The sequence below is a fragment of the Ceratosolen solmsi genome, unplaced genomic scaffold (assembly GCF_000503995.2).
Source record: "Ceratosolen solmsi marchali unplaced genomic scaffold, CerSol_1.0 scaffold10, whole genome shotgun sequence".
NCBI lineage: Eukaryota > Metazoa > Arthropoda > Insecta > Hymenoptera > Agaonidae > Ceratosolen > Ceratosolen solmsi.
The window spans coordinates 6,539,955-6,556,709 of NW_011948412.1; the positions used below are offsets into that span (position 1 = coordinate 6,539,955).

Consider the following 16,755-nt stretch of genomic DNA (forward strand, 5'->3'; position numbering starts at 1 on the left):
TTATACAAGTTTTTCGTAACCAACCACATTATTCGCTAGAATTTCATTAAAAAATATTAATACGTGGATGGAAATAAAATTATCGAAACGTAAAAGTGGAAGGTCATTCGAAAGAAACTTGGTGTTAAATGTTCATGAAAAGCTTCTATAGAAATTTTCCTATAATAAAATTCTTCTCAACTAGAATAATCAAATTATTATTTTGTCTCCTATCTCCCTCTCTCTCTCTCTCTCTCTCTCTCTCTCTCTCTCTCTCTCTATTAACAGTTGTTTTTGTAAGAAAAAAAAATTTCTTCATACCAACCATAAATTGGTTTAACCATAACTTATTCATCTCACTTATACGCCACACATTCATTCGCATACCAACGTTTAGCCAGAGAACATCCATTTCTCTCCTATCAGTCGCAATGTCGAGATTTCACCGTATGTTCTCGAAGCAGACGGAACAGCCAAACCGGAAAATATCCAAGTGCCACGAGTACGTGGCAAAGGAACCTAATGGATCTGATATCGGGGAATCTAATCCTCTTGTCACGGTCAACGCTCAGGTCATGTTTTCCCAGGTCTTCTGTTCACGATGTCACATGTTGTTATGGCCGCACTTTAGGCACCGTGAAATCTTGGCCTACTCGCAATGATTGTTTTCCCCACGGCCGAATAACAGGAATTTCCAATAATCTGAAACAAACTTTCAAGATGAATAAATGAGATTGAGTTCGCAAAATATCTGCCATATTAGCTGGAACATTGAATCTCGAATCGATCGTCGGGAGAATTCGTAATAAAAACGTGTAGATTGATGTTGAGTCCGAGCAATGGAGTAGACGGCGGAAAGTCGATTTTAAAAGAGAGAAGTACTCTTACATGCGGATCGACAGTTAAATTATCAATACTTTGATAATGTATTCTTGATGCAAATAAGTAAAAACGAAAAATGTACAATACTCAAATTTTTTTGAAAATTATTATCATATATATTTTAGATCCAGTCATGGATATTAGTGGAACATGGAAATATTTACTTTCAAGGCTTTTACATTATTATTATTAATATTTATAATGTGATAAAGATTTGAATGTAAGACTTACCATTTTACATTCAAATTGTCACGTAATGCTCTCAATTAGAATAATGTGACAAAATTATTATTAAATTAAATATTAAATATTAGTAAATTATTGTACAAACGTCCAAACATATATATATATATATATATATATATATATATATATGCATATGTATAAACCATTATGCATAAATGGAGAGCGATAGAGTAACGATAATTTATTATGTTCGATAAATTTATTAAGAGATTAATAAATAATTTAGCTATATAAGACGGGTGTTATTAGAAACGATTACTATTAAATTATAATAATAATAGTCGATGATGTTATTGAATTGGTTATTCGGGTAGGCGACTTAGCTATATGCATTGTTAGGAAAAATAAAATCGTCACATTACAAATGAAGATTTCATAGTAATTATTTAATACAAAAAAATTGGAATGCTTCTTTACCAGTTCTTTTATTAAACTTTTATTAATACTTACACATTATAAAACATAAATATAAAATAAAATTTTCATTTTCAAGTAAATAAGGAAATCAAAATTATCATAATCTGCACAATCTATTCACATTTGTATGGTATCTTGCTAATTCAGTACATTAATGATCAACAAAAAAAAATGTTACAAAAATAATGTTTTACTAATAAGTACGATTTACATTTATAACTAAATTTAATTATTTTGGCATAAAATAAATGGTTGATAAAATTTTTTCATAAAGTATCACGTTTTAAGGTTTTTAATGAAAAGAATACACGCGTGACGTATGCATGCCCACGCATAAGTATATGCCTCTATGCCAATATACACGTACGCGTACACGTTTTCGTGTACGTGCTCGTGTTTGTTTGTGCGCGCGTTTATGTATTCGAAGTAAAAAGAAAATTCAGCGATACGAAGGTTTGTCGCAAATAAAAAGAGACATTTTTTTTTCACGCTTCTCGTAATGTTGCGATGCCGTGTTGTTACTCAGATGTAAAATAATACTTTGCATAAGTGCATATCGAATAGGGGCATGATAATCTTGTAATAACGGATTTATCGATTTATCATATCATTTATACGATAGAAAGTCCTTAGCCGTGCCTAATTGTATGCTCGCTAATTTAAGTAAGTCCACTTAACACCCGTTTGGTTGATATAAAAAAAAAAAAAAAAAAAAAAAAAAAAAAAGATAGAGATAGAGAGAGTGAGAGTGAGAGTCAGAGAGTGAGAGAGAGAGAGAGAGAGAGAGAGAGAGAAAAGGGGTGGGAAGAAGAAGCAGTATTTCTACATAGCACGTAGTAAGTAAGACGTGCTCCCGAATAATCGAGGAGACGAGAAATTTGGTTAACGAGAAAACATTCGATGACATAAAATCTTATATAAAGATTGGCCGAGAGCGCCTATTCGTAAGGTTTAGCGGGCTCGTCGATGGTGCTCGTCGACAGCCGGCTCGCGCCTATGCCTAAAACGAAAAGAAAAAAACACTCCGCGAGCAGGGCGGAAGACGAGGAGCCCGTCACTGTCGGGCGCTGCCCTCGCGTTTCTGTCAGGTGAAGTTGTGCATGCGCCACATCTCCTCGAGGCTGAGGGGCTCAGCGGCCGCGGCCGTTTGTCCCACGAGATGGATCTTGAGGTGCCTCTGGAGGCTGTGCTTGTGCTTGAAGCGCGAGGTGCAGATGACGCAGCCGAAGGTCGCTTCCTTGCCGCATTCGAGCTTCTTGTGCCGCTGGAGAGTTATGAGTCGCCGGTAGCTGCGGTTGCACGTGTCGCATGGATAGAAACTGGAGAAGCGCCCGAGCTCCCCGTGGAAGGCGCCTGCGTAGTGGCTATCTGCAAAAGGAAGTACTGGTCAGAGGGGCTTGAGCTCGTCCACGACACGAGTCCTGCTCATTGTCAACTCTCTGTGCATTAAGATCGGCGACGCGCCTATCCCAAGCAAAAGCTAACGTGGAATCGCCGATCGCCGAAGGTACGGCGAAGCGAGCGACATTAAGGTGACGTACATAGCACGTATATAAGTCTAAAGTTTTTAATAAACTTTATAAATCTTGGCTTTTGTCGTACGATGCTTTTATGTTGGGATTTAAAGCACGCCTGCTCGTTTAATTGAGATTCTCGTCATTTTGCTGTGTTTGGCAACGCGTTGAAGCAAAAGGCAGCGGTGACGGATAACGTTAAGGGAGTGATTTACAAGGCCCGGAGGGATTAATTCGTTTACGTATAGATTATTTTACTTGGGATTTCAGGCAGCGTCATATGCGCGAGGAAATCATTTTGAACTTATTAAGAAAGTTCCATATTGTCTGCATCATATGACAATGCACGTGAATAATGAATGTGATTGAAATGCAGGAGGCATGTCGTTACGTCAAAGTTTAAGTGTCATAATAATGATTAATGGCACGTCACGCAAAATGTAAAACAAATTATAAAAACAATGTACATTCAATATGATTTCATTTGCTGGATTGACGTTTAACGTGGTAGTTTTATTAAATCACTCATCTTCCACAATATTAAAATCACAAAATCACACTATTATTGAGTTTGGTAAATTTTTTACTGGGATTTTTTTTTATCATTTTCATTATTATTATTGCATTTTTATAATGTCAAAAATTTATGATGTATACATATATGCATATACACACACACACACACACACACACACACACACGCGCGCGCACACACACACACACACACACGCGCGCGCACACACACACACACACACACGCGCGCGCACACACACACACACACACACGCACACACACACACACACATATATATATATATATATATACACGCGCGCGCGCACACACACGCGCGCGCGCACACACACGCGCGCGCGCACACTCGCACACGCGCACACACACACAAATTTTCTATTTATTTAGAATAAGAGAGTTTGAGAATAAAACGAACGAGGCAAAATATTTATATCAATTTCTTCAATTCTTGGAAAACAACCATTAATATTCATTTCGATGGATTAAAATTTTGAAAGAAAAAATAAGAAGAAAAAAAAAATTAAAAAAATACATAAATTAAGAGATAACTAACTTATGGGCAAATAAATGTCTTTACGATTCAATGATATTTCAAAAAAAAATAAGGTGGAATTAATAGGCGTTGTATAAGTTGTATGGCGTGTACTTTGATTATTCCATTAATCCATTATATCGGCTAGGTCCTTCCTTATCAGCTCATTTCATTTTCATATTATTAATTAACATTGCCGGATGTTATTGAAAACATGTCATTGAAGAGTAGTCCTGCAATTGAAAAAGAATTCTATGTATTAGATTAGACGATTAGAGGAGTACACAATAATATAGATTGGTAAAGAAAAACACTTTTTTTGTTTTTGCAAAACCCACAACATGTGTAATTTATTAATAATATTAATAAAAAATAATAATTACAATGATAATAGTAATTAAGTATAGCGCTGAATAAACCTTTCCAAAGTAAACTAAATACCGTGGGTATAAAATGTTCCTCGAGGGTAATTATTATAAAATCTTCACGCTTTGCAATGTTTGACCACTTTTTCGGTTAAGACATCATTAAATTATACATTAATAATACATTCGAAATCATTAAATAGCAATATAAATTCCAATTCAATGAACGCACATATAATGAGTACAAAAAAGACCATAGTGACAAAATGACGGTAACAGTTAATTATTATTAAAGTGTATAGAAGGAATTTAAGAGTGATTGGTAGAAAATACAATGTATTGCGGATGGGTAAAGAGTATCCTTAGGTCATTCCTTAGGTATAAATACTGATATTAAAAATACTGAGGCGACGTCTTGTCTCACTCTGCTTTAAATATTCCTGTTTCTCGGTTATACATACGCTTATACATATGGTGTACACCTAATACTATAAAATTGTTATTTTGGTTTCTTTTATATAATTTCTCTTTTTTCAATTGCTTGTAAGTCGTATTACCTTTAAATATTTATACATTCGCTTGACAAATGTAATTTCACTCACGCGGTATAAATACGGTTTGCATATAAATTATGGAATAGAGTAAGCGTGTATACTGTAAATCGAATATTTTTTTTTCTTTTTCTTTTTCTTTTTTCTTTTTTTTCTTTTTTTTCTTTTTTTTCTTTTTTTTTTTTATAATCGAGTGATAAGAGATTGTATTAAACTACTAAAGAATGAATCTTATTTTACATAAAATTAAGTACTTTTTTAGTGCCTAGCATTAGAAAATATTTTCATACCAAGAGAATGAGTTTATTCGTTTAAGTTTCACGTTAAAGTAACATTTATTATTATAAAATCTTATTTATTAGTGGAGAGTAAAATTTAAAATTGAAGGTACCAAGTTTCAAAGTGAAGTCTTTGTAAAAAAAAAAATAATAATAATAAATCTGAAAATGTATTTCAAACACTACATGATCTATAAATCCATTATACTTATTAAATAAGTTTCAATTGTAAATTGACTTTTTTTTCTTTTTAAATGTTATATTTAAAAAATATATTAGTTTACGTGTTTGAGTGTAAGCGTAATAGTACGTAATGTTTTTTATTTTTTTATTTTATTTTATTTTATTTTTTTTTTTTTTTTTTTTTTTTTTTTTTTTTTTTTTTTTTAATATAGAAATTAAGTTTTCTTTTGTAGTACAGAATGTATATTCTATAAAGAAATAGCCTATTTAGAAATGTATTTTTTAAATTCTCATTTCTTATAAAATAATATCTTTAAAAAAAAAAATGAAAAAAAAAAAAAATTGAACAATAGCATCTATCTATTGCATTTCTTATTGCAATTTATTTCATAAACGTCAATTTAATCAATCGTAATATACGTGAAATGAATGCTAAGCATTTGTTGTCCCGTCTCTATTATAAGTGGTAATATTATATGCCATATAACTTTGTTAATATGAATACTGGAATGTACATGAAGTTATTTATATAAATCCACTAAGCCTCGGCGTTGCCTGAGTCGATATTATAAAAAGATCAATCTAAAAAAATTTGATAATTAAAGTATTTGAAAAGAAAACGAAAGGTGAACAATCTACCAAACTTTTCATTCGTATTAAGTTTTTTTTTTTTTTTTTTTTTTTTTTTTTTTTTTTAACCACCCAACGTTATATAATTTTCAGTTAGTTCTTTGTAAGCGAATGAATGTAAGCTCTTAAGTCACATAAAAACGAATTACTTATCTTTAGGACAATCAATCTACCTTGTTAACTCTATTTAAATACATATTTAACTACAACTGAAACGAAAATATTTACTTACACATATCAATATATAATGATTATATATACCAAAAACCACATAAAATTTATACATAACTTTTAAAATTTTCATTAATAAAATAGTTTTGTAAACAGGCATTATTATGATAGAACTTTAAATCATCATTTAGACATTGTCATTACAACGAGTAACTTTTATATTTTGTCATAATAATAATACTATAACAAAAGTAAAATTTTGTCACTTTCTACGAATATTTCATGTAAATACATGTGACATTAATTTTGAACAACGAATATTATTCTTTAATATTCAACGAGACTTATTTACCTAATTAAAAAAATTACGGAATTATTCCGTAATATATAATTTGATGAATATAATATTTTAAACCTTTCAAGATGAAATAACTTTTCATCTCAACGTTTCAAAGGAATGATCATTATAATTATCGTTTCTCATTGAACTTATCAATAATTTTCTTATTAATTTTAACTTATTAATTTTCAAAAAAATAAAATACAAAAAACAAAAAAAAAATATATACTCAATAATATTAATAAAATTTCAACACACGACTCTGCAACGCCATAAATATTTTCTTGAACAAATAAGTCCAAAGCACTTTCTTCATACGTCCTGTTAAATTCGTATAAAAAAATATTTGTGTTTTCTTATAACAAAGATATTTATAAAGTATATTTTCTATAATTATATTAACTACGTATTCAACCGGCCCTATATGACTCTAAAAACTACCAATTAATGTCTTATAGTGATAAGTTCCCAACTCTTATAAATTATATTCATTTCAAAATTACGATTGTATTATCGCATAAATATACCTCTATCTTATTATATAAATAATCTTTCAATTAAAAAATATCTAAAAAGATGATATAAGCTGTCTACAAAATCATCTTTAATGTCTTTATATAAAGATAGAAGATCGATTGGCATTATATTTCATTATAATTTTTGTAAAAGAGGCCAGTCAGTATGCGCATGTCAGTATGCGAATTATTTATAACGCTCTTGATGTATTTAATTTTTTAAATAACTTTATTAAATGATATTTTTTAAAATATATGTTTATATATGTTTATATATATATATATATATATATATATATATTTTTTTTTTTTATTATAAAACATTTTTAATGTATTTCATTGGTACGTATTTATGGTATTATTATAATATTTGTATTGTAATTGTCTATTTATTAAAATTACGACATTATATTAATTTATATATATGTTAATGTATTAGAAAAAATTGTGATAAATGAAATTGAAATAAATGTAATAATTCATAATTAATGATGATTCGTGAGTAATGATAGAAATATGTTTAATTCAATATATTTAAATTTACCTAATTAAAGATTTTACATGCATCATCTTTAAATATGTGTGCGAATTTTGTACGTTCGAAATTTATAAATAATTTCCATACATTCACAGTTATATGTAAATATATTGAAAAATTTACACTAAGAGCAAATTCGTTAAAGACCTTCTTTCGCACTATAAATCTATCGTCTTATAGAATATTTGTAAGTTTCGATAAAAAAACGTCATCCTAATGTAAGTTTGTCCAAAATTTGTTGCTTTAATCAATACTTATGTAATGCTTTATATTAAATAAGTACGCCTCTTGCAGTAGAAAATCCTGACTAAAACCCTTCAAATATCTAATCTTCTATCTTTGTATACGAAATCTCAAAATGGTTGAGCACTAGACAAAATTATAATTAACCGCAATATTTTCTTTAAATTCATTCGTCAAGAAAGTTCTTATCTGTTCGAGTATGGAATGTTGTCGATAGCCATGATTATTATTCATCCAAATAAAAAACTAAAATACTTTCATCACACGCTTATCCTTAAACGTTCCTATCATTTGTCACATCCAGAATACTACTTTATTCAATGTAGTTCTCGATTAAATTGATTTATTTATTATGGACTTGCAACCATTTATTTCAATTATTACAAGAAATAAACTCTATACTTCAGTTTTGCTCTACATTTCAGTTACCATTACATTGGAAATTATCCGTAACTGCTTAAATACGTAACTGCTTAAATTTCAATGATTAATATACTTAATAAATATGACTGAATGCGATTTCACCCTGAAAATTAAGAGTTTATATTAACTTTGGATTTTCTATTTGAGTTAAATATAAGCTCGGCATTATATCAATTGAGGATCTGCTTATTAGTAACCTCAAACGAACCTGAAACTAAGTATTATAAATTGCTCGGCAACGACAAATACATTTGCACATCATCCTTGGCTATGCCAACGGTCTTTCTGGATGTGACTCAATCACACTGTACAAGTAGTCAATCTGTTAAATATAATAATAATATAATAAAAACCCAAATCCGAACGGAAGTCATACTTGCCGCGTGTACGTCAAATTTATGTAATAAAAACTTGAAGAAGAAGAAGAAGAAGAAGAAGAAGAAGAAGAAGAAGAAGAAGAAGAAAAAGAAGAAGAAAGAAATTTTTTTTTTAATAAAATAAAAATAATAATATTCGGAAGAAGCAGAGGAAGCAGAAGAATAAGATGAAGAAAGAAATCCTAGGCGCTGTCGTCGAACATTTCCATCTTCTGGTGGTGGCGTTTGAAGTGCACGGTCAGGTTGCCCCTCTGCCTGGCCTTGTAGGGGCACTGGGGGCACTGGAACGCGGGTGGCTTCCCCCCACACTCGACCATCTCGTGTCGTCTCATGGTGCTCTTCCACCTGTAGCCTTTGCCGCAGAACCTGCAGCGGAACTTGCGCTGCTGCTCGTGAGAGACGCCCATGTAGACGACGCTAAGGTCGGAACGCGGCTGGGGCAGAACCTCGAACGAGTCCGGGAACACGACCTCCCTCGCCGAGCGTTCGCCCTCGAGGCTGTTACCGTTATTGTGGTTATTATTACCGACCCCTCCACCGCCTCCACTACTGTTACTCCCGGTGTCGAGGCTACGGCGATCGCGCAACATTGACGAGTTGAAGCCGCCTCGGTGCTCGGTAGTACTCCGGGTGGCCGGTCGGCTTCGATGTTTGCTGATCTGGTGCTTGTAGTCCGAACGCAGGAGAGAGAGGAGAGCACCCATGCCTGTAACAGCCACGCACACAAACAGGCGGGACACGATAAGTGTTAGGATTCTTTCGGTATAGAAGTCTCCTAACCTCTCAATCTCAGTCTCAATTTCAATCTCAATTTCAATCTCAATCTCAATCTCAATCTCAATCTCAATCTCAATCTCAATCTCAATCTCAATCTCAATCTCAATCTCAATCTCAATCTCAATCTCAATCTCAATCTCAATCTCAATCTCAATCTCAATCTCAATCTCAATCTCAATCTCAATCTCAATCTCAATCTCAATCTCAATCTCAATCTCAATCTCAATGTCATTCTCAACCTCACGCATTACCTGCAGAAAAATCGAGTTGCACTCTGATAGAGTGAGAATTGTGTGCGTGCGTGCGCGTGTGACTGTGTGTGTGTGTGTGTGCGTGTGTGCGCGTGTGTGTGCGTGTGTGCGCGCGCGCGGCCGTGATTTGGAACTTGAATAAGTTGCAAAAAATGTGCAGTTTTTATCCTTGTCGCATAACTTCTAGCCTTACAGATAAGCATATAGTACTTGAGGGCGAAAGTATTACAATTTTCACTCGAAAAGAGCAACTCTTCGCTACGTATGATTTTTAAAAAAATTTATATGTACATCTTGTAATGGCTTTGGGTATTGAATCGAGAACAATTATTAAGAATAAATTATAAAATTTTTGTTTGTCTAGAGAATCCGTCAGTGCGTTTGTGCTGCTCATTGTTACTGTCACGCTATCTGTATTTACAGAAGAATAATACAGGTGCGCAAAAGTACAACTATTTATTGCGTATTGCTCGTTATTATTTTATTATTTAAGATTAAATCCATAACCAACCAAACACAAATATTTCAACCAATAGCCAGCCTTAAAGAAAGAGTACCCAGGACCGAATGTCAATTTAAGAAGAGTAGAGTATAGTCGTGAAAGACAGAAAAAGAGTATGTATTTAAGTAATTTTAATTTTTTTTATTTTCCAATATAATTTTTTGAATATCGAAACTAGTTGGAAACTAATGGTACTTCACTTATATTATTTTAAGCATAAAGTAAGGACTGAAAATTATTAACCTTAGAACATTTTATGTAATAAAAGTCCCCATTTCAAGATAAATATTCTTACTATATTATGCATTTTAATTTTATGACTATAAATAGAGATAGGAAATTACAACTTAAAGAATTGTCTAATGCCTTGAATTTCATTATCGACTACTATATTTACGCACATAATTCGAATGAGGGAAAATGAAGATTAATAAAAAATTTCCGGATTTTATATATTATTTTATATATGATAATGAGAAGCAATGATTTTATCAGTGCTTTTAATAAATAATATCAAAGAGTTTTAATATGTAAAATAAAGTCGAGCAGAATATCTTATAAATTCACATTGATACATTTTACATGAAAAAAAAAAATTCTCTTTTTGTCTTTGTGACTAGTGACACCATGACTTCCAACCTCCGAAAATGAAATAGCCTTTATCAGAATAAGTGCTGCAGAAAAAGTAAATAATAACATCTTCAACCAGTAGAAACTTATGAACTAAATAAAATTTGACAAAAAATTTAAAAAAATGAATATATCACAGAATTCAATATGCTCCTTTATACATAAGCAAAATTATTACAACACCGATAATAAAGAATAATAACAATAATAATAACAATAATAATAATAACAATAATAATAATAATAATAATAATAATAATAATAATAATAATAATGATAATAATAATAATTATTATTATAATAATAATTATAATAATAATAATGATAATAATAATGATGATAATAATGATAATAATAATATCGATAACAATAGTAAAATAATAACAACGATAAATTATAAAAAAATATATACAATTTTACAGAGACAAATGAAAATTTAATCAATAATATATAAATAACGTGTTTTATAAACATGTTTATAAACATTTATGAACCAATTTAATTACAAAAATACCTAGGCAAATATTTTTTTACTAAATAATAATTATTCAGTTTTTAACTACTTAAAATTGAAAAATGATTGAAACAAGTAATTTATAAGTAAAATCCTAAAGATTAAAACAATGAAAATGAATTATACTGAGAAAATTTATAAATAAGATTGTTTTACAAAAATTAAATTTACAATAATATTATGAACTGATATTTTTAAAATGAGATTATTTGCATTTTAATGTTTACCAATGCAGATGAATTACGGAATCTTCATATTTTTCTTAGAAAAAAAAAGAAAAAAAAAAAAGAAGAAAGAAAAAAGAAAAAAAAAAGACATTGAAGGCTCTTCATTCTTCTACCGTAGAAACCTGAAAAAAGAAAAATTTTGTTAGTAAAATTTTTTAACACCATCAAATCCATTACAGAAATTGAAAAGTTTAAATTTACTTACTTTTCCAAATGAAAATACATAGGTAACAAGAATCCCATATATCTTACAAACTAGTAAAATAATTTTGTTAAATTGATTAATCAAGTTATTTGATGGGATATTTATAAATGGGAGCATATAAGATGTAAATAATAAAAATGCAATTATACATTGAATGTTATATTTTATTTCTTTGATATAATTGTAAATAGCCCGTATACTACTGCTTAATAATTATAAAAACAACTTTTCATAAAATTATTTTCAAATTTAGAAAGTTACATTTTCATAAGACCAAAAAGCTTACAATTCAACAATAACTTTTCAATTTTAAAATCCTTCCGCATAATAGTGTGCAATAGGCTATTTTAAACAATTTGATGAAACAAAGGGGAAAAAAAAAAAAAAAAAAATTAAATAAAATAAAAAAAAAACATAATAAACATTAAACAGTTGCATTAAATATTTATGTTACAGTCTACAAAATATATAAATTTCTCTTATGCTTGCCAACTACATGAACCCTTAGATTGTCCTTACGTTTGGCTTTATAATGGCAATAAGGGCAAGGAAATTGTGGCATCTTGCCGCACTCGAGACGCAAGTGACGTAGCAGCGAGGATTTGACGTTGTACTTTTTGGAGCACATTTCGCACATGAAGGCCCTCATTGCACTATTGTCATCCAGCCGGTATCCTAAAATATAAAAGAAAAAAAAGAAGAGCTCGGTTAATATTATATGTAGCGGAATCGATGGAATTATTAAAGCGGACCGAGATTGGAACAAAAGATATTTCGATTCATTAAAGTATTTTGTATGAAAACTGCATTAAAAATTGTATCTTTGGGAAATAGAGAAAAATGCTGATGTGACAATACTTTTGAAGGTAATGAAATAACATAGATATAATACAATTTATTACTTGGGTATTATGGTATTGTTGTGTGTAGTATTGGAAATACAAAGTAACTTGATCTCATTTCTATATGGACATCAATTTTCATAGAAAAGCAATAATCATTTTATTCAAATTGAAAATTCATCGTATAAGTATTTGTAAATATAACCAAATTCTTTAAGTATATTGTAACATATGTATATTCGACATTTCATTCGTATAATATACACATTTAAGTTCATTAGGCTATAAGTTATCATTTGACTGTGAATTTGCACTTAATAAATAAAAAAAAAAAACAAATTATTCCTTTACATCGATATTTATAAAGACTACGCTATAAACAATCATTAATTTTTTTTTATCTACAATGCCAATGTTTTGCTTTAATGTTTAATTCCAGAACAATTTAATATAATACTTTGAATTAGCTAAATTATGTTAACTTTTACTTTAAACCAACAACTTATATTTTTTTTTATTTTTTTTTTTTTATTTTTTATTTTTTATTTTTTACTCCAATGCATAATATAATAAAATATCATTGTAAAACTTAAAATACACAACATAAAATAACTATGATATTCATAAAACTTAATTAATATGTATTTGCATATATATATATATATGTGTGTGTGTGTGTGTGCGTGTGTACACAAGCACGCACGCACGCACGCACGCACACGCACACAATCCATATACATATACACATATGCATATACATAATAATGTTAAATTCAAGCATAAGCGCTTTTTACACGGCATACTTAAATTATAAAAAAATTTGGTACTTCATAGTCTCCTTTATATCAGCACAATAAATTACAATCACTTGCTAAAGCTATCACCCATCAATTTCATATAAAAAATATATTTTCGAAAAATATCTATGACACAAAGTAATCCCAATGCAACTTAACGTAAAAAAAAAAAAAAAAAAAAAAAAAAAAAAAAAAAAAAAAAAAAAAAAAAAAAAAACTATTTATAAATAAAAAAAAAACATTTACACTATTGGAAACAAACTGACGCTAAACTGTATATACATAATCGACAACAATTCACAATTCATTAACATTAATGTATGTTACACTCCGAAAAACATTCTGTGACGTATTTTAGCCGCTATTTCTCCGTCGTTGGAGTTCAACAGTATTGGCCAACAGTCTGGCGAATCTCTGGCATGTCTGATCAATGACTTTCTCCACTTGTACGACTTGGAGCACGCTAAACACACACTTCGCGCCGTTTCCACGAAACCTGCAAAATAAAAGATCGATTGCAGTCAGTTTTTGTTATTGTCAATCGCAAACAGTGGTTTTCTTAGTCATAGAAAGTAAGGTAAATAATTAGGCTATTATAACATTGTTAAATACTTTATCAACAGAGATGCAGTCAAGTGGTATTATATAATTGCTAACTATGGCTTATTAAATTCAACAAGTAAAAACCTTCATTTAACGACAGTACGTTAATCACAATATGGATTATTGGTAACGTGTGCGTAATTTTTATTGCCTCATCGAACACACGATCTTCCGAGTTTTCTTGAAATTCTGTTCGCTATCACATCGCTATCGCGTCAGCTTTAATCAGCTTTAATGAGTATTTTTGATATTTAATGGGATAACTTTGGTAACTAGAAACATGATTTATATAACTCAACTGTATAAGAGTATACAAAAAAAAAAAAAAAAAAAAAAAAAAAAAAAAAAAAAAAAAAAAAAAAAAAAAAATCAATCAAATAATAGAATTATTTTAGAGGGAACAATTGGTAAATAAATAAAAATTATGATATAACTATGAAAATTTAATTTAGACTTTTTGTATATTTTATTATTCTAATGTAATACGACAAGAGCTTATCAATTTTCTATTCAATTTTGTCAGTCTTACGTAATTTTCTATTCAAACAATATTATTTTTCTAAAACAACAAATATGTTTTTTGATTATTCTTGCGCTTATCTCTGACAAGAAAATTTTATTAACTTAATCTAGCGATTTCGTGAATTTGTCGAAGCTCTTGTGGTATAAGAAAGAAAAAAAGAAAACAATTATTGTTTATTATTAAGAATAATATAATACAAATAACATAATTATATTAAATATTTATGAAATTGGCTATGAGAATTCATGTGATTACCTGAAAAAAAAAAAATAATAATAATAATAATAATAATAAAAAATAAAAAATAAAAAATAAAAAATAAAAAAAAAAAAATAAAAAAAATTAAGAAACAATTATCATTAGGTTCAACTAGCTTATCGCGTTTTTATTATATTCCCTATGCAAGAAATACAAAATATGACAACTTTTATAAAATAATAACATATTATCTTATTCATTAGATGAAAATTGTAATTACACAAATTGTAATTATGTTAAATTAACCATTAAAAAAATAAATAATTATATAAATAATTAAATAAATAATTAAATAATAATGAATAAATAATAATGAATGAATGAATAAATAGTAGTGAAAGAAGGAAAGAATTTTCTGAAAACAATAATGAATCTTAGTATTTTCAGAGAAATCTAGAGTCACTGGAAATTCTAATGATAATAACACATTTAATTATTTTATTAATGAATTCCTACATACTTTATTAGTTGATTTACAGAGTTACATAGAAACATAAATACTAACACTCAAAAAATAAAATTCAGACGATATCATCTGCAAAGGCGCTATATTGACTAATTGACAATTGCATTTTCTAAACGTAGGCTGCAAATAATAAATTGAAATAGAAACATCAGTGTGATAAACATTGCAATATTAAATTATTATCATTACTCACAAATAACATAATGTAAGAGTGTTGGAACAACCGTTTGATTTATTGGCTCGAACTGCCAATGTCTCGATAGTTTTTATTTACCGGCCGCACTAGCGGATGCTTGGAAAGGAGTTTGCAACAATTTTTTGTCCGTTGACTATCCGTGGATTATGTTCCATTGATATTGCGTCTTGGGTACTTTGGCTAGCATTGTATAAATAAATATCTTGGCCATTATCGCGACAGGTGGAACAAAGCCTAATGGATGAAATATGTTGGCTATTTCAGTCAAAACGGGCGCTTCTGCCCGTTTGTTTATCGGCTATCTGCAGGATTTTCGTAAGGTCCCAGTAATCCTTATTCTCCATTGCCTTCCTCGTTCGGTAGCGAGGAATCCTTTTGCTGGATAGTGCAACCGTAATGCTGATTTATTTATTGTCATTGACTCGACTCGTTTTAGCGCTCTTCAACATGTATCCTTACAAAATTTTCGGTTCTTTCCAAAGGTTATTACTAGGTTTCATTACCTAGTTATTTACTAGGAGCTCTTGGCGAGTTTCTCAAACGTAGTTGCGTCTCCTTTTCATGATTAATGCTTTGAAAGGATCGGCAAAATTCACGCCAATCCTCTTATTTTCTTGAAAACTTGTAAATATTTGGATGCTGATCATGTCACGATCATTTATTCATAATCCTTGATTAGGTCCTTGATTAGGTCTTGTGCAGCTTCTTCATGTGTGAAATTGTTTTCTGAGAATGCATCTGGTGTGAGATGTCACACTGTAACGACTTGCGTTCCTCAGCCAGGTTCTTGATTAATCCGATGCGAGACCATTCAGTCATTGCCTTTTGTCTCAACTTCTGGAATTCTTAGTGTCCTTCCCTTCCGTGTTCTCCTTAACTGCCATGATGTTAATGGCTTGCACTGCTGAGGTGAGAGGCAAGTGGCCGTAAATCTCGTGATACCTCCATTTCGCGATGTTCTAAGTCGTGGGTTATTACACGAAGAAGTGGGAGGTCGTAAATCTCCCATGGATGTTACTTAGTGCTGCATCAAGTATTGCATGCAGTGACGAAAGTGTAATTGTTAATTTGTCGATGTTTCACGTGTGCGCGGAACTGGTGATATAGATGCACTACCTTTCACAATAATTCGGCTCGAAGGACCAAATGTTCGAAACTTTCGAAACTTTCGACAGCTTGTGCTATGTTATAGCATTGCTAATGTTGTAAGGATTAGCAATTATATGCACAGACTTTGTTTACTCACAGT

General features: G+C 30.2%; 2 protein-coding genes across 2 annotated transcripts in view; both read right to left on the reverse strand.

The window, feature by feature from the left end:
* The window catches only part of LOC105364514 (uncharacterized), a 484,373-nt gene that overhangs the window by 310,768 nt on the left and 156,850 nt on the right, over positions 1-16,755 (reverse strand).
* Positions 8,858-9,445, reverse strand: LOC105368516 (longitudinals lacking protein, isoform G-like). Its single transcript, XM_011507529.1, has one exon. It carries the CDS (start codon positions 9,417-9,419, stop codon positions 8,898-8,900), a length of 522 nt encoding a protein of 173 aa, XP_011505831.1. The 5' UTR covers positions 9,420-9,445; the 3' UTR covers positions 8,858-8,897.